Genomic DNA, 26224 nt, shown 5'->3' on the forward strand with positions numbered 1-26224 from the left:
CCCCCCCCCCCCCCCCCCCCCCCTGCAAATATCATACAACATAAAAATTTGCAACTTCCGGTACCGGTATGCGGCATCTACCAGTGCTAAAAAACATATTGGTACTCGTACTTGATACTGAAAAAACGGTATCGGTGCATCCCTACTCTCCATTCTTTCCTAACTGAAGTTTTATATACCACTCACTCCTGCCTCTGATCAATGGACTATGCTGATGGTGCATCAAGAAGCCAAGTCTAGGTACAAGACGCGATGCCCAGTGATAGCTTGCATCTGCACTAATTTGCAGTGGCAAAGCAGCAGCCACAGGGCTCATAGGTACCAAACAAAGCACCAGGGTTAAGACTATTTATTGATGAGTCTGGGCTTAGTCTGCTAAAACTGCGACCACCACCCCTTCCTCTCCATCTGTGGGCCGGGGAATACACCTGATGCAATTGATTGGGCCAGGAGGAGTGTGTGGTGGTCACAGTTTTGAGCAGACCTGGGCGAACTGTGTTTGCACCAAGCCCAGGCTCATTAATCGTTAAGACAGTGTATAGTGCTTAATGCAGTAGATGTTAATGCGGAGCAGTATCGAGAGAACGTACAATGTAGCAGCTACAGACAATATCAGGATGCAGTACAGACAGTAGATAGAAACGTGCAAGAGAAGCTACTGGGGAAATCTGTCAGAAGGCCTTTAGAAAATGTTGGGGTGAGAGCTGCAAGAGAATGCAGTAAGAAAATCTGAACAGTGTGGGGAGAGCTGCAACAGAGGATAGTACAGATACTTGGGAAAGAGGTGCAACAAGGGTGTGTGGAGTATGTGTTTAGTATTGTGTCAACATTGTATTCTGCGGATGAAACACTGATGATAAATTAATGTCTCTACCATGGTGTTTGCATTACTGAGTGAACAATGTGTATGTTGGAGACTTGTGAGTACTGCAGAGAACGCCATAAGGAGGATCGATCTAAGAAGCGCATGTTTTTTATACATTCAATCCTAGATTTGTGGCTAAGAATTATCATGTGTTGTGGGCAGCTGGACAGGGCTGAGAATCATATGCTGAAAGCAGCTAGTCATGGCTGAACACTCAGATACTGTCTCTGTTCTATGCAGTGAACTCTTATAGGAGTCTGTGTATAACTCCCTAAATAAAAAGGATATTTTAAACCCCTATAGTCCTTTTAATAACATACATACAATCTTGGTTTTGCAAATAAACATTTTGTGCACGACAAAATATAACCAGAGCACTGTGGGGGGCATTTATCAAAACTGGAGCAGACAAAATCTGGAGCAAATTTGCACTGCAACCAATCAGCTTCTATCTCTCATTTTCAAATCTCAACTGAGAAAACTAAAGAGAGAAGCCTCCAAACGTATCTTGTAAATAACGGCTTTATACTGTCACTCCTTTATGTTTACATTAGTCAGATATGAATAAAACATGAGGTTACAGTGATTTTAAAGAAAAACAAAGCAAATATATTTTTCATGGTGGTTTCTACAGTTACAGAAATGCAGAATAAGATGTTTGTAACCGGATGCAGTTTGAACCAGATCACATTCAAATTCATTGAAATGGCTTTCTTAAAGTACCATAACTGATGCCATTTGTTCAAGCACCCTCTCTGTATCTGTAGCAATTACTGAATCCATTGAAAGCCTCTCAACAGCCTTTCTACATTACCTCACTGCCAGAAAATGATACTGTTTAAAACACTTGCATGCTGGTAATATGTGGTTTGAAAATTAGGTGATAGAGCAGACCTTTTTTTGCCTGTTCCCTCTTCAGCATGTAAAACTGAACATTTATTCTCACAGCACAGGAAACTGTAACCTGGGCTCTGGCCTGATCGTGCATGAAATGTATTGTCACCGCCATTTGATGCCACATGATGCTTCAGAGTGCTCACAGCGAGCACAACATAATACAATCACTGTCTAGACAAAACCTATTTGCCTAGCAAGTATGTCTCGGTGTTTGCCTTTCCTCATGCTGCTGGTATATTTCTGCATAATACCATGAATCTTTTTTTTAAAAGGATTTAAATGGAATTATCAGACATCACGACTCTTGTTTTAATATTGTGGATGTGGAGGTTGTAGTTACAGAAAATTCAAAGCCGATTTGAACTCTAGAAATCCAGTTGGAAAGAATAACAACATAAATAAAAAATAACTCATTACAGATGCTCGGCATATGGTATCATCTAATACAGGTTCATTAAACACACACAAAATTGAACTATTTTGCATCTCAGCAGCAGGATAACTAAAACGCAAAAATAGAAACTGTTTACCATAAATGGTATTTCCTTCGATGAGGCCTTTGCCTCGTTCCCCAACGACCACTCCATCAGAATATCCACAGCATATAAGATTACTTCTGAGTACTGGATCGCCGCCTCTCCGGATATCTACACCACCCCACTGATTTTCACGGATTACATTTTCTGTTAAATGGGAATTTAAAAAAATATATGACATTTTAGACTCAAGTAACAGCCCATTGATAGTAAATACAACTCTTCATTCAACACAGTTAGTGATATAAGCACAGTCTGGATTATTTAGAAAAGTAATGTAAAGATACAAGAACATTTGCTAGTTCAGAAGCCTATACCAACCCATCATATTTCAGCTTACTGCAGTTAGTGAAACATTAACTGGTTGCTATAGTTATCCTCTTAACGCTGTATTTCACTCAGCACTGTGGATCCGGTAGCATAAAAAAATGAAGAGGAGATAGGTTTCTCCACAGTGGGGTAGCGGAAGAAAGATTGTTGAGGTTCTGTATGTTCCAGCTCACACTGGCCTTGGATGCTATACATAACTGCACACACTGCACCTTGCTCTTCCTGTTCTTTGCTCAACTGAATCATAAATGAACTGAATGATAAAGTTAAACATGGTGCATTTTTTAGGTTTGGTCCACAAAAAATGACTTATGCTGTTACTGCAATCGGAAAATTAGCCAAACCTTTTTTCATGTTTTTGGACAGAGTTGTGAAGGGTTAAAATCTCTGACAGGCAATTACAGGGTTATTTACATAAGGGTGAAGAGTTTGGAGAAGGCAGGAGAAGTGAACAATCTAGGACAACATAGCTGAGCTGGAAAGTGATCTGAATTGGAGAATTTTTCCAAATCAGCTATGTTGTCCTAGATTGTTCACTTCTCCAAACTGTTCATCCTTTTGTGAATAACCCAGTTAATGCTGACTTTGTCTCAACTTAGGAGGCTTCTTCTGACTTTCAAGTCAGGTGTGACAATCTCAGCAAAGTGAGGGGAGATTTCACTTTTGACAGATGTCACCTCACCTTTTGTTCCAGTGACCACTGTAAAACTTAGCTTGTCCCCTCTGGACACCAGGGCAAATGGGCAAATTGTAAATCATTTTCTTCCCTCACTTGGGTATTTCTACTTCTCCTGTTCTATTCTCCATATTCTAAAATAAAAATCAAATAGGCAGAGTAAAACCCCTTGAAATTCCTGAGCGTCAGCAACCTGAACGCATAGGTAAATAAAGAATCTCTTCCGTATCTACCAAAATGGAGAAATTATTTAACAGAAACTTCAGTTATGACAGCAATGCAACAAACATTCATAATAATAAAGAAATATACACTACTTAACTCAACTATCTGAAACATCAGTAAACGGGGTGAACTTGAACAACAGTAAATATACATCACTACAGCAGACTTGCATAGATGTAGGCACAGATGTACAGGCACACATCCAACATAATCCCTGAACTGAACTAGCCGATTATACACTGACATTCAATGCATACAGTGCAGTTCCAGCTTGCCATGTGAGTTGAACATCAAACTAATGCTGCTTTGATACTTTCAGTTCTCATGAAGTGCAGTAAGGCATGTTTGAGTTAGCATTTTACCTAAAAAAAAAACAACAAAAAAAGCAGAAGAAACAACTAATGTGAAAGGTTCCCTAAGCACAGAAATGGCAAGCAAAGCACCAGACCGCAAAACCCCATGCACTGCTCTGCTACCGCCATTTTTATTGTACACTGCTGGCTGTGTGCATGTATACACATGCACTGCGGTCACATAGTAAGATCCAATTTTGATTTCCACACACATAGATATGCCGGCATATACGAATATCCGTTGGAAAATCAGGTCCAGTACTCAACAATGTTTCCATGTTTTCTGGTTCTTTGTATTCTTGCTCAAGAAAGGGTCACAAGGACCCAAAGCTACGGTAGATGTTGAAGGGAAGAAGAGTTGCTTTTGAGATCCACCCAGCTGCGGGATTGACAGCTGGCTCTGCCTATCCAGAGGCAGAGCCAGCCGTGACCGCCCCGTCCGTTCCGCCAGTCAGCTCTGGGGGATCGGAGCGGGGGGGAATCCCTGCAGGAAGACGTGAGTGACAGTCACAGCTCTCTGCATGGATAGATCGAGAAGTGAGCGAGCAACGGTATGTGTTCGCTCACTTCCCAATCTACTGAGTCGACCTGTGAGTTTCATTGTCACAGGTCGGCTCAGATTATGGGGTTGAGTGAAAATCACTCGCCTCATAATTCTTATTTAAGAAAGCTATAGTGAATGTGAAACTATTGCCCATGGTAACCAATCATATTTTCCTTGAAGCAGATAAAACCTGATAAGTTGCTATGGCCAAGTGCACAACTTTCATATATCGGTTCCATTTACAGAAGAGGTATACTATTTAAATAACTAATGACTGAGTTACCTAAATCTCGGTCACAGGCACATTGCCAGGGTGCCTAAAAACCCAGGGAACCCCTGCGCACCTAGCTTGAACTGATGTGTGGACTGTTGCATTATATAACAGATGGTCCTAGGCCATAGAGGCAGGGCATTTAAAAGTAAGTTGCAATAACACTGCTTGTCTGATACCTTATAATGCATATCCCTAACTAAGCCATATAAAAATAAAAAATGATACTTGTAGAACGAATGTCACTGGTATTAAAAAAAGTGAGAGTTAAAAACAGTCATAAATGTAATTTTTGCATATATAAATAAATTATTGTATAATTATTACAGAGAGAAAAAAAAAACGAACGGATAAACCAAAAGATTTATGGTGCATAGAATGTATAATCTCACTAAATAGGAATTAATATACTCGGCAAATAAAAATATGCATTGAAAAGTGCAGTAAACAATGAAACAATAAAACCTAGTAAAGCATTTAAATATAACTGGCTTCTTTAATTCGTTAAATGATCTACACAACATATTTCTTAAGAACTGGAAAGAAAAAAATGCTATCATATGATGTGAGAATGGATATGAAGAATATTTATACAAAAAACAACAAAACCAAAACTCAGCATTGAAATACATTTACTTGGAATAAGAACAATTATAAAAAAAGGACACCTGAGGCACTCCATGTGTTCTGGGTGCCAGGGTCCAGCAACACCCCCTTTTCCTAGCAAATCCAAGCAAAATACAACACCAGTTGAGCGAGCTGTATTGTTATTTCTGAGGCTCTCTGAGACTAATGCTCTGTAACAACAGCTAGAGATCCAGTGCTCTGAGCTTTCCTTTTATTTTCAATGTCTCAGCAAGATTAATAGCACCACGGTGTCAAGGTCTCCTGTGTTTATTTCAGGTACTCATTGAAGGGTCAGCTCAATCAAAGCATATTTGCTGTACTAGAGAGGCTATTAAAGTAAGTGGCAGCAATCAGAAATTATGCTGAATTTGACCACATGAACACAAAATGCAAGCGTTTACCTTAAAATACATTTCTGTTTAAAACAAATCTGCTAAAACAACTATTGGGAACCATGTCTAATGTCCCTGTGTAAATAAAGCAGACAGGTAGTGAAAAAGGATAGCAAAGCAGAACTTAGAGATTAATTGGAACAGCTGAACACAACTTTATTGTAATTCGAATTACAATCGTAATATGGGATCCATTCTACTCTGCCTCCCACTTCTGCCATGCTGCCTTGGCTGCAGCTCCTAATGTGATGGTAGGACTCTGATGTGAAGGGGGGGGGGACTGGGGCTCTGATGTGAAAGGCAAATCCAACTGTTTTTTGCCTGGGGTCCCTTCCTTAAAACCCATAACAGACCCATATCTGGTATGGATTTTGAAGGATCCACACATCGTTTTTTATGGTTTTACATTTACATTTTTTTACATTTTAGACTGGTGTGCTTCAAGATTTTGCATACTTTTAAAGGGTTGAGAAATGCTGCACCAGGTCAATAGAACTTGAAAAACCCTAACTAAAGTGAATGGTGCCTATATCTTGTACATCTTGAATCACTCCATGAGATGAATGTACCTGGGACCTTATTGCCAAGTAAGTAGATTCAGGACATTCGCAACGTAGCTATTGGTGTAGCCATAGAATAGATATTAGCTTTTAACATCTTACTTCAGACTAATGTAAGCTATTATACAACTGGTTGCCATAAATAACGGAATTGTCTTGGACTGGCCTGGCCCGGCCCAGCCCAGACTCTGACTGTCTGGACAGCTGCAGGGAACCCACAAGGAGCTTGGAAGAGGATATCTATGAGCTAAAATGACCAGCAGGAACCTTTTGCTCAAGCACCATCCCACTGTACTAAGTAGTTTAAATTCAATAAAAGGCAATGTCAAAGGCTTATTGAAGTGTACCTGAACGGCAATACTCTATTTAGCTCATTGAATGGCATTGACATACCCCAACCACAAGTGTGGATAAACTGCGGCATAAGAGCTGGCTGACAGGATGGAAGTCCAGTTCCTGCCCACGCGTGCTTACAACAGTATTGTTCTTTAGAAGTTACATAGCATCTTGATGAAAACAGCAGACACATGCTATAACTAAAAGCAGCAATTTCAATGCACATAGTCCAGCAGCAGGTTTTGCAAGCTTTATAGACCATGGATGATTATCAAATCTATGGATAAATCAAAAGTTAAAAGCTAACATGCTTAGAAAGTGGCTGACAATATAAGCTGTCAATATCAGTACAGTACAAGTACAGATTTTAATTTAAGCACAGGTACATTATAAAGCATGTCTAAACCCAAAAACAAAAATGTAATATATTGCAGCTTACCAGCCTTAAAAGGAGAACTATGGGGTGTTTTCCCCCATAGTTCTCCTAGGGGTGTTTTCCCCCATAGTTCTCCTAAGGGTCACCGGAGGACATAAACTAGCGTCCTCCCGTCACCCAAAGCTCAGAATAACGCGAGCTGTAGCTGAGACCGCCGCAGCCGGGACGGATCCTGACATTACTATCAAGATCCACCCAGCTGCGTGATTGACAGCTGGCTCTGCCTATATAGAGGCAGAGCCAGCTGTACCCGCCCCCTCCCCGTCTGTTCCGCCAGTCAGTGCTGGAGGATCGGAGCGGGGGAATCCCTGCAGGGAGCCGTGAGTGACAGTCACGGCTCTCTGCAGGCATATATGGAAAAGTGAGCGAGCGGCGGTATGTGTTCGCTCATTTCCCGATATATTGAGCCGACGTGTGACAGTTTCATTGTCACACGTCGGCTCGAACTATGAGGTTGTGTGAAAATCACTCACCTCATAGTTCTGCTTTAAGTTTTAGTTCATTTTCACTTTTTAGGCTAAGTAGTACACATAATATCTGTTGATCTGGACAGAAATGCTGTGTTCTTGTCCTGTAAGCTTACACAAAGCACAAAAGAACCTCATCTGTATTGTTTAAAATACTAGTCCCATCATTCCACCATGTAATGAAGAAAAACAAAGGTAGACATGACTGGAGATCAGTCTGTGTGACAACCATTGCTCCTTCCATAGACACAATGGAGAAATAAGTCTAGCCACAATATGACAGGAAGCTAGTTCTTTGATGGATTACTAAGTAAAAAATAAATAAAGTATCAAACTAATGCAGTCACGACATCTAATAAAGGTGCAATATATTACATTTTTAGTTTTTGTTTAGATACACTTTAACCGCTTGAAGACCAGGTGTTTAGACCCCCTTCCTGGCCAGGCCATTTTTCAGTATTCAGCGCTGCGGTACTTTGACTGACGTTTATTCCGTCATGCAACGTTGTACTGAAAAGAATTTTATACCATTTTTTGGGGACAGATAGAGCTTCCTTATGGTGGTATTTAATCACCACTGCGGGTTTTATTTTTAACTATATTCAGAAGAAATTACTGAAAATTTTGAAAAAAATTTTTTTTTTTTTTTTACATTATGTTATAAAACAACTAACATTACCCACTTTTTTGGTAAAATATAAAAGACGGGGTCACGTCGGGTAAATAGACACCAAACATGTCAAGCTTAAAAATTGTGCGCACTCGCGAAATCGCGAAAAACTAGCATACCCAAAATTGGCCATAGGCGACGCTTTAAAAGCTTTTACAGCTCATCAGTTTAGTGTTATCAGTGATTGATGGCCCTAGAACTATTGCTCTCATTCCGACGTTCAAGGCGATATGTAACATGTGCGGCGTAATGGGCGCAATCGTCGTTTTGGCAGGTATGCGCACCTGACGCATGTTTACATGCGTGTATGTAGGGACTTTAAAAAAAAAAAAAAATTATTCTTTTTTATTTGTAACTTTAAAAAAATTTGGGGGGAAACTTTAAAAAATGTTCCTATTTTTTTTTACACTTAACTTTATTGCTATCACAGAGGGGGCTGAGAAACCCCTCTATGTGATAGCAAAAGAGGTGACAGGTCCTCTTTATGGAGACATCAGGGGTCTCCAAGACCCCTAATGTCACCCAGGACCCCCCTGAAGAAGCGGATGAAGCAGATATCTGCTTCATCAGCTTCTCTCCAGCATCTGAAGCTGGAGAGTGACACGAGAATGCGGAAGTGATGTAATATACACCACTTCCGCATTCTGACAGCGGAGAGGGGACCGGAGGGAGATCGTGTACAGACCTCCCTCTGATCCCCTGTGACAGAGGCAGTATGCTGGTCCCGGGCTCACACCGGAGCCTGGGACCAGCTTGACAGCGGGAGGGGGGAGCCGCGGAGGGGGCGCACGTAACGGGACCTCATGCAAGCAATCCGCCGGCTCTATAGCCGGCGGATCGCTCGTATATTAATGGGCATCGCTGCCTGTTTTCAAATCACGGGCATTTCCCGCTCGCGCACGCCGGATGTAACAGGACGTGTATACACGCCCAGTTACATCCAAGAAGCCGTGTATAAATCGGCCGGCCTGTAGTTAAAGGGTGTTTAACCCTTTTGCTGCCAGGCCCTGCACTCGACGTTTCACTTTTAAAATGGCCAAATGTTTGCAATTTTTCACAATTTTTAAATTTTCAAACTGCAGCTTTTAGAGTTTTCAAAAGCCCCCCAAAACCATACATTTTCTGAAAGCACAGTACCGGTAGAATAAATAGATGGTGCTACTGATTTTACAGGTATCCTGATAGTTGATCAAATGTTTATCAAAACAATATTTTCAATAAAAATACACTAAAATCAGTATTAGCACAAAAAAAAATAGATCCACACGAAATGTAAAAGTAAAACTGTTTTGAGTTAAATAACAGATATTTGCAAATTTTAGATTGTGCCTTTTTACGAAACTGTAAAAAAACAAAAAGATATGAAAAACTGTAATTAACCACTTGCTGACTGGGTGTTTACACCCCCTTCCTGGCCAGGCCATTTTTCAGTATTGAGCGCTGCGGTACTTTGACTGACATTTATTCTGTCATGTAATGCTGTACTAAAGTGAATTTTATATAATTTTTTTAGGGACAGATAGAGCTTTTTTTTGGTGGTATTTAATCACCACTGGGTTTTAATTTTTTACTATTATATGAAAAAAGAACTGAACATTTTGAAAAAAAACCTGCTTTCCCTACGTTACGGTATAAAACATTTATTATTACCCAATTTTTTGGTCAAATATAAAAGACGGGGTCACGTCAGGTAAATCGACACTAAACATATCAAGCTTTAAAATTGCGCGCTCCCGTGAAATCGCAGAAAACTACAATATCCAAAATTGGCCCATTGAGACGCTTTAACAGCTTTTACTGCTCATCAGTTTAGTGTTATAAGTGATTGATGGCCCTAAAATTATATCTCTCACTGCGACTTTCGCGGCCATATGTAACGTGTAGTGAATCGATGATTTTGCACGTAGGCGCACCCGACGCGTATTTACGTTTATATGTGCGTGCGTGCAGGGGCTGGGGACTTTAATTTTTTGGGGCCACAATACGTCTATAGACGGCGGCCCGCAGAAGTGGTTAAAACAAGAAACTTTTTATTTTTTTACTTTTCACTTTATTGCTACCTTCACTTTAAAAAATAAAATCAAACACTAGGATGTGTTGAATGCAATGCAGTACATGTGTATAACACATACTAATGAGTGCATATTATAGTGTATACTGTTGTACATGTATGTTATGTGTATGTGGTGTTTAAATCCTATTTTTTACATAACTGTCAGGGGGGCTATGGGGATCTAGACCTCTAATATTTCCCTTTTGAGATAGAAAAAGTGATTGAGGACACAGAGTCCTCAGTCTCCTTCTCTTCAGCCGCAGCACTTACTGAGCCAGAAGCGAACAGTACAGAGAGCCTCCTGCCCATTCATAAACTTTGTTTTCTATCTGCTGAGATACTATATTTACTATCTCCTACGTTATGAATGGACAGAAGTGATCTGTACAGAGTTCTTCCTGTTCATTTATGACTGGGGGAAGATAGTAAATGTTTACTATCTCCTCAGTTATTAATGAACATTGGAGTGATCAGTACCGATTACTCTTGTGTATTTAATTATACTTACTGATCACCATCCTGAATCTGCACCGCCCCACCTGTCTCTGTATCCTGATGCTTAGAGTCGTTGTCCTGCTGGAGGGCAAACCTCCGCCCTAAATCTCTGGAAGACTGAAACGGGTTTCCCTCATGAATTTCCCTGTATTTAGCGCCTACCATCATTCCTAGAGATCTGACCAGTTTGCCACTCCCTGCCAATGAAACATACCGACAGCATGATGCTGCCACTACCATGCTTCACTCGGGTTGATGAGCAGTCTTAGGTTTGCGCCAGACATTTTCCTTGAAGGCCAAAAAGATACATCTTAGAATCATCTGACCAGAGTAGCTTCTTCCATATATTTGGGGAGTCTCCCACATACCCTTTTCTGTAAGAAATGGCTTTTTTTCTGGCCACTCTTCCATGATTGCCAGCTCTGTGGAGTGTATGGCCTATGGACAGATACTCCAATCCCTGCTGCGAAGCTTTGCAGCTCTCTCAGGGTTATCACTGGTCTCTTTGTTGCCTCTCTGATTAATGCCCACTTTGCCTGGTTTGTAAGTTGTGGTGGGCGGTCCTCTCTTGCAACATTTGTTATGGTGCCATATTTTTTCATAACGGAATTAATGATGCTCCTTGGGATGTTTAAAGTTTCGGATATTTTTTTTAAAATAAGCTTGATCTGTACTTCTCCACAACTTTGTCCCTGACCTGTTTGGAGTGCTCCTTGGTCTTCATGGTGCCGCTTGCTTGGTGGTTCCCCTGCTCAGTGGTGTTGCAGACTCTGGAGCCTTTCAGAACAGGTGTACATATACTGAGATCATGTCACACTTAGATTGCACACAGGTGGTCTTTATTTAACTAATTATGTGACTCCTGAAGGTAAATTGGTTGCACCAGATCTTATGTAGGGGCTTCATAGCAAAGGGGGTGAATACATGTGCATGGCACAACTTTTCCATTTTTTGATTGTTTATAATTTTTTAAAACAAGTTATTTTCTTGATTTCACTTCACCATTTTGGACTCTTTTGTGTATGTCCACTACATGTAATGCAAATAAAAATCAATTTTAATTCCAGGTGGTAATGCAACAAAATAGGAAAAATGTGAATACTTTTGCAAGCCACTGTACATTTACATACACAATACTTTACGTGCTTTGCTGGGATTTACACAATTACATAAATTACTCTTATTCTGAATTGTTTTGTTTCCCATACACATTTTCTGTAACAATACACTGTAATGAAATATTACTTCCAACCTTTCTACTAAACAAAGAATATACAGTGGGGGGAATTTATCAAAGCAATTACGACCGTTTTAGCCTCTTAGATAATTTTTTTAATGTACAAATCTGTCTTTTAACATGTGCCCCTGTTTTCATCTGGGCTTGCACTACTTTTCCAACTGCACGTGTTTTTTGCACATGTTTTGTACCTGTTTTCTTCAGAGCTTGCAATACATTTTCAATTGCATGTTTTTTGCCCCTGTTTTCTTCAGAGCTTGCACTACTTTTTCAACTGCATGTTTTTTTGCACCTGTTTTCATCTGCACTTGTTCCGGGGCTGTATGAAACTGGAGTATCACCTAAAAAAACATTCACAACTTAAGAAGTCCCCGTGACCACTTCAAGATGCGACAGTTAAGCTTTTTGCCTGAAGTTAGAAGTCTTTTTTCCTGGAGTATATTAAACCTCATTTATCAGCAACATTACACTAGCTTGATAAATCTGGTGCAAATATAGTCCGTGCAAGTTCAAACACTATTGCAAGTTCAAATTGCTATGATAAATTCCCCCCAACATGTCTAATGAAAATGACATTTAATATCAAGGCTTAGACTGCATTGATAAATAAGGTGCAAATAACGTGGAAAATGTGTCACTTAAAGAAAAGTGGAGCAACTCCCTTGATAAATTCACCCCAGTATCTTTAAATCCTGCTGAGATGTGGCACCAAAGAAAGGCTATGAAATGAAAATGTGATTAATAATTACACTCAGAAATATAGCTGCAAGCAGCAATAAAGGTGGCCAAGCAGTAGAGCCGGTTATAGCGCATGAGAAGATGATGTAGTTAGCGAGAGAAATAGCAGGACATGATTTCATGAATTATTTAAAAATAATTCAATTTACTTAACTTTAACTACTAGAAGCCTAGTTTTCTTTACTGACTTGAGTAAGTACCAAAACAGACCTCTGTCTGCAGGGACGGGAGCTGCACAAAAATTGCCAAAGGGCCACATGCGGCCCCCTTCCTGCAGGTTGGGCAACAAGGCTCTAGGCGTTTGCCGTATGTGTTCTGCCATCAGCCAAATCACGTCAGGTTTAAGCATGAGCAGATGCCGCACTGCCCATTAGTCTGAGTAAAACATTCGCTATCTAAAAAGCATTTAGTGGATGTTCTTTAGCCTAGCCTGGTCTAAATGCAACCCATAAGCATATATTGTTGGGGGTAGTATTCTTACAAAATGCTTACTTCAGTGTAGCCCACAAGACATCACTAGATTCAATATTTCTTTTCATAGATGGAAAAACATTTTAAAAGTCTGTTACCAAGTATATATTTTTTATTGCAGGTTAAAGATTAAAGTTTATGTAAGAGCAACTTTTTCCCCAAGTTTTACCTATAGTATGAAATTGTTCAACCCGTTGCAAATTTTTATTGCGGTCAGTGTCCCCATTGGAGATTCACCCCTATATTTGTTCTGGTGACCCTTGGCACTGAGCAAGAAAATGAATAGAAATCCTAAATTTTAGAGTTGTAATTAAAAGAAGAGGTGAGCATAAATCTTCCACTGGAAATTCATGTTTTAGTGTTTTCCCAATGGTGCAGCAGGTGGAGGGACATCTCCCAACACAAAGTGCAAAAGACTGACAAGAATTTTAAACCTTCCATAATCTGTCCCCCAAAAAAGTTTTGCCTATACATAGACTTAAAAGGTCCATGCCTCCTAAACCTGCTGAACAAGGCTCATACTAACTTGAAAGTATGTAAAACATGATAAGTGGTATATTTGGGCTGTAACTGTTTACTGCTTTCACTGAAGAAAAGAACATAACATTTCATAAATTTTAAGCCAAATCGTTACATTACAGACAATTATTTAGAATATTGTGTTCCAATAACTATCCACGGTTTTTCTCCAGGTTTTTCATACCTACTAGGTGAGGTATACCAGGTTAAAAACGTGCCATAAAATGGGGGAGAAGCATGCACATCAAGTCTCCTGTATGGAGAAGGAGCATGTGCAACAAGTCTCCTGAATGGAAAAGGAGCATGGAGAAGGAGCAGGTGTAGCAAGTCTCCTGTATAGAGAAGGAGCAGGTGTGGCAAGTCTCCTGTATAGAGAAGGAGCAGGTGTGGCAAGTCTCCTGTATAGAGAAGGAGCATGTACAGCAAGTCTCTTGTATGGAGAAGGAGCAGGTGTAGCAAGTCTCCTGTATGAAGGAGGAGCACATGCATCAAGTCTCCTATATGGAGGAGGAGCACATGCAGTCAGTCTCCTATATGGAGGAGGAGCATGTGTAGCTAATCTCTTGTATGGGGGAGCATGCACAGCACGTCTCCTGAATGGGTGAGGAGCATGCGCAGCAAGTCTTCTGAATGGGGTAGAAGCATGTAAAGCAGGTCTCCCATGTGGCAGCAAAGACTGTACAACCAAACCGTTACCTTTAGTGAAACCTGCATGTCAAAATAATCAATAGATCTTAAAATAGAAGCTTTTAATGTACAGTTACACAATGCTGTTTAAAAGATCAATAATCATTAAACAGTCCATAGACACCAGGGACATTTTGCAGCTCGATACTGCACAAATCACTTCTGTGGGAGAAAATTATTTTTGTGGAAACAAAATTATAATTTTCACTGCATGTTAAGATATTGTTTTTGTTCTGCCTAATTGCTATTCTGGATACTTTCTGGAATGAATATATGTTTACACAACCATTACATAAAAAGGATCAGGAGAACTGTTCTTCAAATTTCAGTTATTTCTACACTTCTGGTATGGTTTTAAACTTATTAATTAAGCATACATTGTGGCTACAGTCATGGGTGCCTTATATTCCTTGTTCCACGATGCACGTCCCTGCGCTGATATGTACAACAGAAGAAGAAACAACAACAACAAAAAAGCAAAAAAAAGGGAAATAGGGAAATAATATATATATCAACTTAAACTCAGAATGTAAAAATCTATGTGTGATTACAGTGCCATAGAAAAACAAATGCACATCTTTAAGCTGATCTCTGCCCCTAAAGAGATAACAGTACTTAGTCCTGTCTTTAGTTTGTACAATTGCTATTGTAAAACAGCATGATGAAAGTGATCACCTATTTGCATTATGATGCCCTTACATACATGTGTTACATAATTAACTATATCATACATACTAGTCACAGCAAGGGAAAATTGGGAGCCTTTGGTGTGAGAGGCAAAAACAACCAGGTGCTTCTTTCATGGTAGGGACAGAGTTCTGTGGGCTAAAAGCATATCACGTAAAGTGTGCCATGATGCTGTAGTGATTGGGTAGGGATGATAAAGGAGGATGTTCCAAAAAGGACATGGTTCTTCCAGCATCAGCTTCTTTTGTAGTTTGGCATTCATCCAGTCACATGACATGGTACTGGAAAAATGTCATCTACCAGAAGCTGTGATCACAGTTCTGAAATGGAAACAGGAAGATATACTGTGTAATAATGCTCACCATGGGTCACTTAATGACTTAATTCCAGTTCTGCTCTGATCGATATCTGAATTGTTATGTATCTGTACTCAGGACCACCAGCCCAACATATCTTATTAGTACCAGCCCTGGGGGAAAATGCCCCCTGCCAATTCATCCCCTGAGTGACTGTTAGTGTCATGCTCAGGTGGGCGGATTTTAAGTTTTTGGATGTGGTAAGCAGCTAAAGGAAGTGCAAAATATGTGACACCATACTGTATGCACAAACAATATGTTCATTTTGTGGGTGGATATGTGTGTGGAGTGTAGTCATTTTGAATATGGTAAGAGAAAATCCAGTAAAGGAGTGAGTCCTGGGTCAAACCTCATACTGCTCCTATTAACCACTAACAGGCTCCCGCTGGTCCTCTTCCTTTGTGCCCAGCACCTTTCCCATTTAGTTGTTGACAATAAAGGACCATTTTCGCAACCAATATTGTTAGTGAGAATATGCAGAAGACATCCTCTCTAATGCCTTTGTGCTTTGCTATCTGTAATAATAGGTTTTGCCTGAATATGCATTCCCCACATAATTTAAGTGACCAGACATCTACCCAAGTGGCCAATCAGTAGTACCATTTAATTTCCCAAGGAATGTACATAATGTATTTAGGCACATAGCTCTCTAGATTTTTTTTTTCCATCTTAATTTGTATCTCAATTCTAAAAGTGTGACAGGACAGTACGAGTTTTGGTAGACCTTTTCAAAATCCTTACAAAAATGTTATACATTCAAAGCAATGTTATTAAATAAATTCAGCAATTACATAAAACAAATAAAATAAAGATCACTTTTCTCTGCCTCCTATTTTTAACCCTGAACTAAATACAACTTAAAATGTTTTTATTATATTTTACTATTTTAGAACATCAAACCTTTATAAAACTGCTATCTTTTATAATATTTCATATTACATGCCCTTTCCTTAATATCCATCATTCCTGCATGAGCTATGAATGACATGCATGGGATACAAAAATACTGCCAAAGGCAGAGGAAGAAGCAATGAGAAATGTGATTTGGCTGCGGTGTAATATACTGAAAACTACATGTGTAATATACTGAAAAAAAAAGATGGGAGGAGTTGGAGAAGGAGAACATCAAGTCCTCATGGACAAGTAGAAGTCACTAAAAGGTGCCCATACACCTTACGATTATCATACGATTTTCGTATGCGATCGACTTTTCGTCCAATAATCGTATGTGTGCATTGCAGTGTCCGACCGACATTACTGTACAATCGTACGACTTTTGACGGTTGCTGGCGTTTCCGTCCGTCAAAAGTCGTACGATCTACACTGCGCTTGCGCTAACAAAAATCCGGCAAAAACGGCAAATCAATTACTGCATTTCGTCCAGGTGCTTTTCGTTAATTACGGCTAAATTAATCTTGCGATCATCGGGGCAGGATGGGGCTGCCGTACGAAAATCGTACCACTATATGATCATCGGACGAAAATTTTCGACTGATAATCGTAAGGTGTATGGGCAGCTTTAGGGTAATCAGGCATCTTGTTATTTCAGGAAATGAAGTATTTTTGCTTGGTTGAACAGGTGTCCTACTTGTATTTTAATTTGGTATTTTGTTCTCAAGCTTCTGACTGCATAAACTGACAAGCTATGCATTTCACGATGTCAAAATCTAGAGAACAGGGCTTTTATTTCTGCTGCACTGAGGGAGCAAATAATTGCTATAATGTTATATCTGAAATTCATCGTCACCTGCTTCACAATGTGGGATGCAAGGGTCGCCAACGATTCTAGCAATTAGGCCTATTTGAGACATCAATAAATATAAAAATCATATTTAATGCAAAGTGCTTATTTTACACACAAATTACTATAATCTACACAAATTTTATATTTAATGGGCTTAATATATATAACAGAAATACTTTTTCTGCCAAGTATGCTGTAGGGTCCCACTTGCCCCCAGGGTCTACCAAAGATTTAATAGCTGATCTGCAAATGCAAATCAAAGCCGTGTTATTATGCTGAACAAAAATATTATGCTGGAAAATAGTTTATATCATATTATGGTTATAGATTATATTTTTTATCACTACATGGTTCTGGATTATAGTTTAGATCCTTGGTTCTCAACCGGTGGGTCGTGACCCCTTGTTCAGTGGGTCGCCGTATGCCTTCCACTTTTCTAGGTGAGAGGTTCCTCAGCCTCCCCCTAGCGCAGAGGCGCCCACTATTTTTCGTCTGGAGATCTACTTAATAACTGGGGACACATAGTACTATGTGTCGGAGCCGCTGTGACAGAACGGACGAGCAGTGAGGGGGGAGAGAGAGGTGCCGGCTGTCAGATCCTGGCCAAGAGTCTCTCTCTCGCTCTCCTCACCGCTCTGCATTAGTTCTGTGACAGCGGCTCCGTCCTCCGCCCGCCCCCGCCGCCGGTTCCTTCACTTCTTCTCGGATCCCCGCTGGGGAGAGCAGCGGGGATCCAGAGAAGCGGCGGGAGGAGAGGACATGGCGATCTACCAGTGATCGCTACGCGATCGACTGGTAGATCGCGATCGACCTTGTGGGCACCCCTGCCCTAGCGCATCACTGTCAGTTCTAACGCCAAGCAGCCACTCAAAATATGCTGCCTGGTGCTGAGTGCTAGCTTGAGGTGGGGACATGGCCGCAAGGGAGCTCCATCTATACATGCATTGCTTACAGCTTCCTTACAAGTCCTGTAGAGGTGCCTGGACCATCACAATCTGGCTCTGGAAACTCTGCAGGGCACTCAACAGAGCTGTACCAGCAATTCACATATGGATGTAGCTCTGTCACAGCACAGCATCCGAAAATGTATCCCAGGCTGAGGATCCACTCCAGTTTTCCTAAGATAGGGAGACTGGGTGGGTCTTAAACATTTTTTTTTAATTAATTTTTTTAGGAGTGTGTATGTGCTTGTGTGAGAATGCCTATGAGTGTGTGAAATTGTGTCTGTGCGTGTCTGTCAGTGTTTTTGAGGGCCCGTTCACACTAGTACAGTGGGTTAATCGCACAGTCCTGTGTGACTAACGCACTGTACCACGCAAAATTGCACCTACCGTGAATTCTGGTGTGGGAGGTGTGTTGCATTGCCATTCATTTGAATGGCACCCCAATCGCATCTCCCACCCTCAGTTCAATCGCCCGCACCAGAATTCGTGGTACCGCAATGCAGTGTGTTCCAGTGCAGTGCAACTTGGGTCACAACTTAATGACCAAGGACAAATGTGGGTCCTGAGGTGACACAGGTTTTGAAACACTGTTTTAGATCATTACATGGCTATGGACTATAGTGTACATCATTGCATGCCTAATCTCACATTTAAAAATAAGTTATTTACTTTGTACTGGGTACCACTGGTTAAAAGCTGACCTGAAGGCATAAAATATAACTATCCCCATATTTAAATTTACTGGCCCACAGTAAAATATCAAAAGAAATGTTTCATTTATCATTCACCATTGTCATGATATGCGCAGTTATCAGACCGTCTGACGTCACAACAGGGTTTCATCCAATTACCTTCAGTTGCCAGTGGAAGAACTCTACATTCACCCTATACCTGATGCAACTCAAACAGGTGCCAGCACACCAACAATAGATGCAAATAACTCAAGTCTTACTTCGGCAGCATAAATGTAGAACGCTGGAATTTCTAATACTGCATAGAAAACCCTTTGTCAAGATCACAGACAAAACAAACAGGCTTTTTTAATGGTGGTAGTGATGACATGTGTTGGGATTAGATTATACTGTGCTACCCATAGCCATACAGGCACCACTTTATTTCACAGGCCAGAAGTATGGTGTGCGGGATGGACTTTTCGCTATTACTATGACTGATGTACAGTAGGAGCACCCTTACACTACAATGGCATTATTATGGTAACAGAATTACATGGAGTTGTCTGCCCACATTCCAACTGTCAGCCATGCCCACACTATGTCTAGAAAATTCCAAGAGCACGAGGGGCTTTTAGACATTTCTTACTCAGTGATAGCTGGCATTTGAAACTGCTCCATGTTACGTTGCTGCTTTCATGATGAAATGTATAAGGCATGTTACTGATGCCCAAACCCCTGGGAGGAAGCACTAGATGTCATCCAGCCTGCAAATTTCTCAGCCATCATGGGCACAAAGTGAAAAAACACAAATAAAAGGCTTCATAAATGTAAGTCAATATCAAAGCAATCAATCAATTGTATTGTGAAGCTAGGGCTGGGCTGAGACTGATTTTTCTTTTAATGCATATGTACAATTCTTAACTGTAATTCTCTTTCTTCGTCTTTTTTTACTTGTATAGCAACAACATATTATGCAGAGCCTTACAACAGGGAGCATACCAGACATACATTGCAACAACAATAAAAGAACATAACTGGAGATAAACAGGTATGAGAGCTCTGCTTGTTAAGCTGCGATAGCTCCGCAACCAAGAATATTTCTGCTACAAACATTTACAGTTTAGCAACTGCAAAATTAATATATAGATGCATTTCAACAATTGATAAGAAAAAAATAAATTAAATAAAAGCAAAAAGCATTAAAAAATCAACAATTAATTGTAATTACGGCTCAATTTTGTGAGTATTGAGTAATACCTGAAATTTGACCTCTTCCATTTTCATTTACTGCAATTCCAGCAGCCAGGCCTTGAAATATATGGTTTCCACTGCAAGAAAAGAAATATAATATAACATGTACATTTATAGGAACACAGAATGATAGAAAAGCAATAGCAATTTCTTTGGGATATCTGGAAAGGAGGTCTGGGGCTAAAAAGTGGAGGAAAGCCCAAGGTGTGTGTGGGTGATTACCTTTTCTGCGTAGTGTGATATAAAGTCTAGAGAGATGGGAAGAGTTCAAGAATGGAGAAACATTGCACCCTTACAGACACATGAGGTCACTTAGGGTAAATCGGGCATCTTCCTAATCCAAGGAGACTTTGAGTATGGTTGCGTAGGTGTTCTAGGTTCATATTCATTTGATCTTTTCTTTCTCACACTACTGTCTACTTGAGCTGCCAATCCATTTGTGTATTCTACTACACAGAACTCTAGGGAGCAGGCCCTGCTTCCTTTACACAAAAACAACAAAGCAAACCAAGAATGCTATATTTGAAATAGCCTGTCAGTTATGTATAAATGGGCCCTCTGCAACATTAATGAATAACATAGTTTATGCCAACCTACCTAATAAAATCCTATAATCTACATCAAAATGTTATTTCATCACTATGATGTATAGCTAGCAAAACACCTTGTCTTCTGACATAAGCCTATGTTGCACTGTGGGATAGCATAAGTGAAGGGACAGAATTGGAGTTCTAAGAGTATGAGAAGGGGGAAAGGGAGTTGCAGTTGTGGTGTTTGGAGCAGGAAGGGAGGATGAAACTTGGGGCATTGGGTGTCAGGGGTGCAATAAGAGAGGTGGTACAGGCATGGTGGTGGGGAGAAAGGGGGTGCAGTTGTCAAAGTGTGTAGCATTGGTGGTGAAATATGGGTCCACAGGTGAGGTAATGGCAGTGATGGTGCAGGCATGTTTTTGGAAGTGGGGGAAATGCACAGGTGCATTGAAAGAGGGATGAAAGCACCATCATGATGGTAGGGGTGTTAACAGCAGGGGTGGGTGAAGGTGTACAGGTCCAGTGATGAAGGGGCCTTTGCTTTGTGCAGGCATGGAGTAAGACAAAGAAGAAGGTACACTGGTTAGAGGGGATTATAGGCATGGTGGTTAGAGTAGGGGTTGTAGGAGTTGTGTTGAAAGCAGGGAGGGGGGTTTGCAGGTGCAATGTTGAGAGCGGAGGGGTGAGATGGAAGGTTGCAAGGAGCAAGCAGTAGTGAAAGGAGGAGTGCAGGCACAGTGAGTGGTGAGAGAAGATGGGGTTCAGGTTTGGAAGCAGTTGAGAGAAGGGGGGTTGAAATGTGTGGATGCTGAGACAAGTGGGGCTGCAAGTGTGGTGGTTGTTCAGAAAAGGTGCACGATGGGTGGTGAAAAAATGGGGCTGCACAAATTGTTTAAGCTATTTAAAATGCTGATTAATTAACTTTCAATGGATGTGGTCTGTGAAGGTTCTCATTCATCCAGGTCATGGTACATCTGTAAAAAATAAGACGTTTCACTGGTCATCCAACCAGCTTTCTCTCAATTGTGAAAGCTGGTTGGATGACCAGTGAAACGTCTTCAAGAAAAATACAGCAAGTCCAGTTGCCTTGACTTATTTTTTACAGATTTACAATGGATGCTGCTCTTTGACATTTAAAAGTTTTAGTTTCCTGCAGAATCATCTGGTCCCCTGAGCACTGGCCTTAATATCCTGTTTTAGTTTGGCACCTTTCCCTTGCAGGGTCCTATGGAGCCATCCATGTATGTGCTAGTAAGCTGTGTGTATCTCCACAAACACACTGGCACAGCAAGGCAGGCCCACTCATCTGCTCTCCTCCTGCCCCCTGCCTTCTCCCAGCTAGTAGATGGACAGTTGCTGGAAGCTGTTCCGTCTCTTGTGATCTTGGACTGGACATAAGTTCAGGGTAGCAGTCATCAAAAACATGATGACTGTAGGTGTTTGGGCAAAAATGTAAAGAAATACATTGCTGGGCAATGTATATTTCTTTGATTGGGATTCATTATTAAAAAAGTTTGAGCGTTTAATACTACTTTAACTACACATTTTAGAGATAAAATTACTAAAAGGAGCCCATACACCTTGCCATTATCGGCCGATTTTCGTATGCGATCGCGTTTTCGTCCGATATTCCTAAGGTTGATGGGCAGTGTAGAAACGCAAATACTGTACAATCGATCGACTTTTGACTTTCCAGCAGGTTAGAAAACCTTGATCATACGAGTTGCTCAATGTTGTTGGCGTTCCTGTACATCAAAATTCGTACGATTAACACTGCTCATGCGCAAACGAAAATACGCACGGTCGAGTCCAGGTGTGTTTTTCTTTTTTTTTTTCAGGCCGGGGAGGGGCAGAATGGCCGCGCGCCCCCTCGGCGGCGGGCCTGCTCCGGCGACCCCTCCCCGCTGGCGCTCGGGGTGTCCCATCGGTCCGACCAAGGGGTGGCGAGGGCAAAGCGTCGGCTCGACGGGTGCCAGTCGGGGGCAAATACGCTCTCCCTCCATGTGTGTTTTTTTAACCACTGCTGATTGCACCTTGCGATAATCGGGGCAGAATGGGGCAGCCGTTCGAAAATCGTACGACGGTTCGATCATCGGACGAAAAGTGTCGTCCGATGATCGCAAGGTGTATGGGCAGCTTAATGAGGATTACCTACAATTGTTATTCTTTGATTTGTCCCTTATATAAAAAAGGTACTAGAATCATGTTTCTGGAACGAAGCATTATTTTTTTTAGATTTTCATTTGTGCTACAAAAATGAACTTCGGTTCACTAAGGGTCTATAAAAGGCTAAATGTTATTGAAAATGTTTTTTTCTATTTACTTGCAACAGTAACTCATGAATAATGGCCATGATAGTAGCTTTCATTCATAAATGAATGCAGAGCAGGACCCGAGATGTCAAACTGATAGCTCCTTCCTGCAGATTACACATTGAGAACACGGCTCTCCTTGTGTAATCAACGGAGCTCTGAGTCATCCCAGCGCTGTGCTCTGTTTATCAGGAGCAGACAGATCTACCAATACAGAGTGGGCAGCTGTCACACTGATAGCAGCACAGAGTGCCACTCGATACACAGACAGAGCCACCATCACCCAGTGTAATCTGCAGGACTGAGACATCAGCGGCACTACAGTCCTGCACACTGTAGAACAAAGCTAGGTGATGGAGAAACAGGAGACCTAACTGTGCCCACTGCAGCATGGCACCCAAGGCAGTGACCACTTCAGCCTTTACTCCAGCCTGGCCCCAGAGATTCACTACAAAGATTGGCAGATGTCTACCATTTTCACCAAGACATTGGTCTCTCTCCAGCCAGCCTTTACAGCCAATCTCTGGGCATACAAGAAAATTACCCTTGCAGTAGGTTAAATAATGATTTCACACCACAGAAATATTTACATTGATGAACTAAACATTTCTTTAAGAAAATGATCATTAAAACTGAACACCAGACAAACAACTAAACACATTAGGAAAAGATTTATATGAGAGCTGTCTTATCTGTCAACATGTATTACTGTCCACCCAGGTCTGATATTTATTGTCGGGCAGCACAGCAAGAATTTTGAATTCATTTTTTTCTACTGCAGTTAAGCAACACAACTTGGGCACCTCACTGTCCCCAGCCTGTAACTGGATAGTGAAAGAGCAGCAATAGACTAATAAGTTAATCTCTTTGGTTTCTCTCCTCCTGTTAGCACGTTTCATGTTAGTACATTTACATACAGGGCACCTCATTGGTTGCCAGTGCCAGCTAACTTGTTCCAGATTTATACTTTTTTCTCCCCTAGGCAAGCTACCTTGTGCCAACATTCCACTGCTAGGGATGAAAGTTTAGGTTCAGACCAAACCTGGTCCAAAACCGGAGTTTCTCCAAGCAAGGAAGTGCCATGGACACTTCCACCCAATCAGCTGTGATACGGACACTCTCCACCCTGCAGCTGTATGTAAACAAAGGGGCGGGATGCTTGTGCTGACATCCTTTACTTTCTATAGCCACACAGCCATTTAAGGTAAATGTCAGTCACCAAATATAGACATGTAGCCATATAAGGTCAATTACATCACTGCATTCTGCCCCTTTGCTTACGTCAAGCTGCAGGTGGGGAATTCCCTACCAGCAGCCGATGGGATGGCACAAAAGGGAGCTTCCTTCTGTGTTTAGGAGGGGCTCCTCTTTGGTTTCGAGGAGCTCAGGTTTAGACTGGGTTCAATTTGAACCTGAATTCATCCCTACCCATCGCCAACACACACAAACCGGAGAGGGCTGGGGGAAGGGGGTGTCTCTAAAGCAGTGCTGCCAGCTGTCATTTTTTTTCTTTTTACAGACAGACAGTCCATTAAAATTAGGAAAAAATTACCGCCATTAGTAAATGCATGTTTTGCTTGTTAGCGGCCTGGAAAAAAAATCCCTGGCACACAGTTTTTAGCCACACACAATTTACTTTAAATAAATGATGCTCTGTCTGTTCAGTTGGCTATAAAAATGGCAGCTGAACTTAATTGCAACGTTGTAGTCCCACAAATCGTTACGTTCAATGTGGCATTACACGTAACCTATCAGGCACATAGTCATATGTAGGAAAGTATGTTGCCAGCATACCTTCAAATCTCTATCCAAATAAAATGCCTTTATTGACATCCATTTAGCATCTGAAAGCAACATTTCCGAACCCGGCAGGGTCCCTTTAACATTTTTGCCTGATGACAAAAATATTGCAAAAAAGAGTCCTGTTTGAGAAATGCATGTGTAAAAAATGATAGGGGGCCTTGGTTTGATGCAAGTTTCCTACATTTAGCACCAGAAATGGGATTGTTCATTAAAAGGAGAACTATGAGGTGAGTGGAAATCACTCAGCCTCATAGCGTGAGCCGACTTGTGACAATTAAACTGTCCCACGTCGGCTCAATAGATCGGGAAGTGAGCGAACACATACAGTCGCTCGCTCACTTCTCCATCCTGTCCCTGCAGGGAGCCGTGACTGTCACTCACGGCTCCCGGCAGGGATTCCCCCCTCCCGTCCGATCCTCCAGCACTGACTGGCAGGGACGGACGGGGAGGGGGCGGGTACAGCTGGCTCTGCCTCTAGATAGGCAGAGCCAGCTGTCAATCACGCAGCTGGGTGGCTCCAGACAGTAATGTTGGGATCCGTCCCGCCTGCGGCGGTCTCACTCGCGGTATACTGAGCTTTGGGTCACGGAGAATGCTAGTTTGTGTCCTCTCGTGACCCTTAAGAGAACTATGGGGGGAAAGCCCTAACCCAATAGTTCTCCTTTAAAGAGAAGACAGTAGGGAAAGAGTGATGCTCTTACAGTGCTCATTTTGTTTTGCAATGCCTAAAGTGCAGCCTGTTTGATACTTGTTGCATTTGTCAGCTTGATATGTGCTGCATGTGATATAAATTAAAAACATTTTTAATAAACCATATAATACACAACAGTTTTGAACCATAGGCTATTGGGAAAATATAAGTGACAGCCACATTAAAATCTATTGCTACCAAGTAATTTATTGCATTCATTTCATGCTATTAGCAATATACATGAAAAAATAAGAATTTTTGCCATGGTTTTGTCAGTAATTGATAACATCCCTTCAATTTTGTGTTCCAAGATTAAAAATATAGCTTGTTATTCAGATAAATAAAATAATACATTTAGAGTGCCAAAGACTCTTATGTCCATGGCCTCAGATATTAAAGCGACAGATGGATCCGCCACAATGACTATCTAATCAGTTTTAAAAGATAGACATTCTGAAAGACTGAGTTTTCTATAAATCATTATAAATCATACAAGTAATCCAACTGCAGCTAAAAGCAGGTGGATAATAGTGCAACAATTGTATAGAGAAGAGGGCATTTAGTGGGTGGATCACATCTATTAAACATCTAATAATACTTATTCTTTTTTATGTACCAGGTTGAATATGTAACTCCTTTTACTATCTCATTATAGTGTACCTCTCAATCTGCTTGAGCAACCAGAAAAGAATTAGCTTTACTTATGCAGTAGGTTTTCTTCTGAAATGTAACCTTGCATCTAATTACTGTCAAAATGCATTAGTTAGGGATTTGTCCACTGGCAGAACTACCAGGGTTGCAGCGGTCGCAATTGCGACTGGGCCCTGGCGTTCCACCTGTTGGGGGG

The 26224-nt window shown here is 41.1% G+C and overlaps 1 protein-coding gene across 1 annotated transcript in view; it reads right to left on the bottom strand.

Moving 5' to 3' along the window:
- FBXO10 (F-box protein 10) overlaps nt 1-26224 on the bottom strand; it is an 81341-nt gene that overhangs the window by 20521 nt on the left and 34596 nt on the right. The window contains exons 7-8 of the mRNA XM_018552426.1: nt 20048-20118; nt 2293-2445 (exon numbers count right to left, since the gene is read on the bottom strand). Of these exons, the coding sequence (XP_018407928.1) occupies nt 2293-2445; nt 20048-20118 (224 nt within the window). The remainder of the gene's footprint in view (nt 1-2292; nt 2446-20047; nt 20119-26224) is intronic.

This window comes from Nanorana parkeri, unplaced genomic scaffold, assembly GCF_000935625.1.
Source record: "Nanorana parkeri isolate BGI_ZX_2015 unplaced genomic scaffold, ASM93562v1 scaffold88, whole genome shotgun sequence".
NCBI classification, from domain to species: Eukaryota; Metazoa; Chordata; class Amphibia; order Anura; family Dicroglossidae; genus Nanorana; species Nanorana parkeri.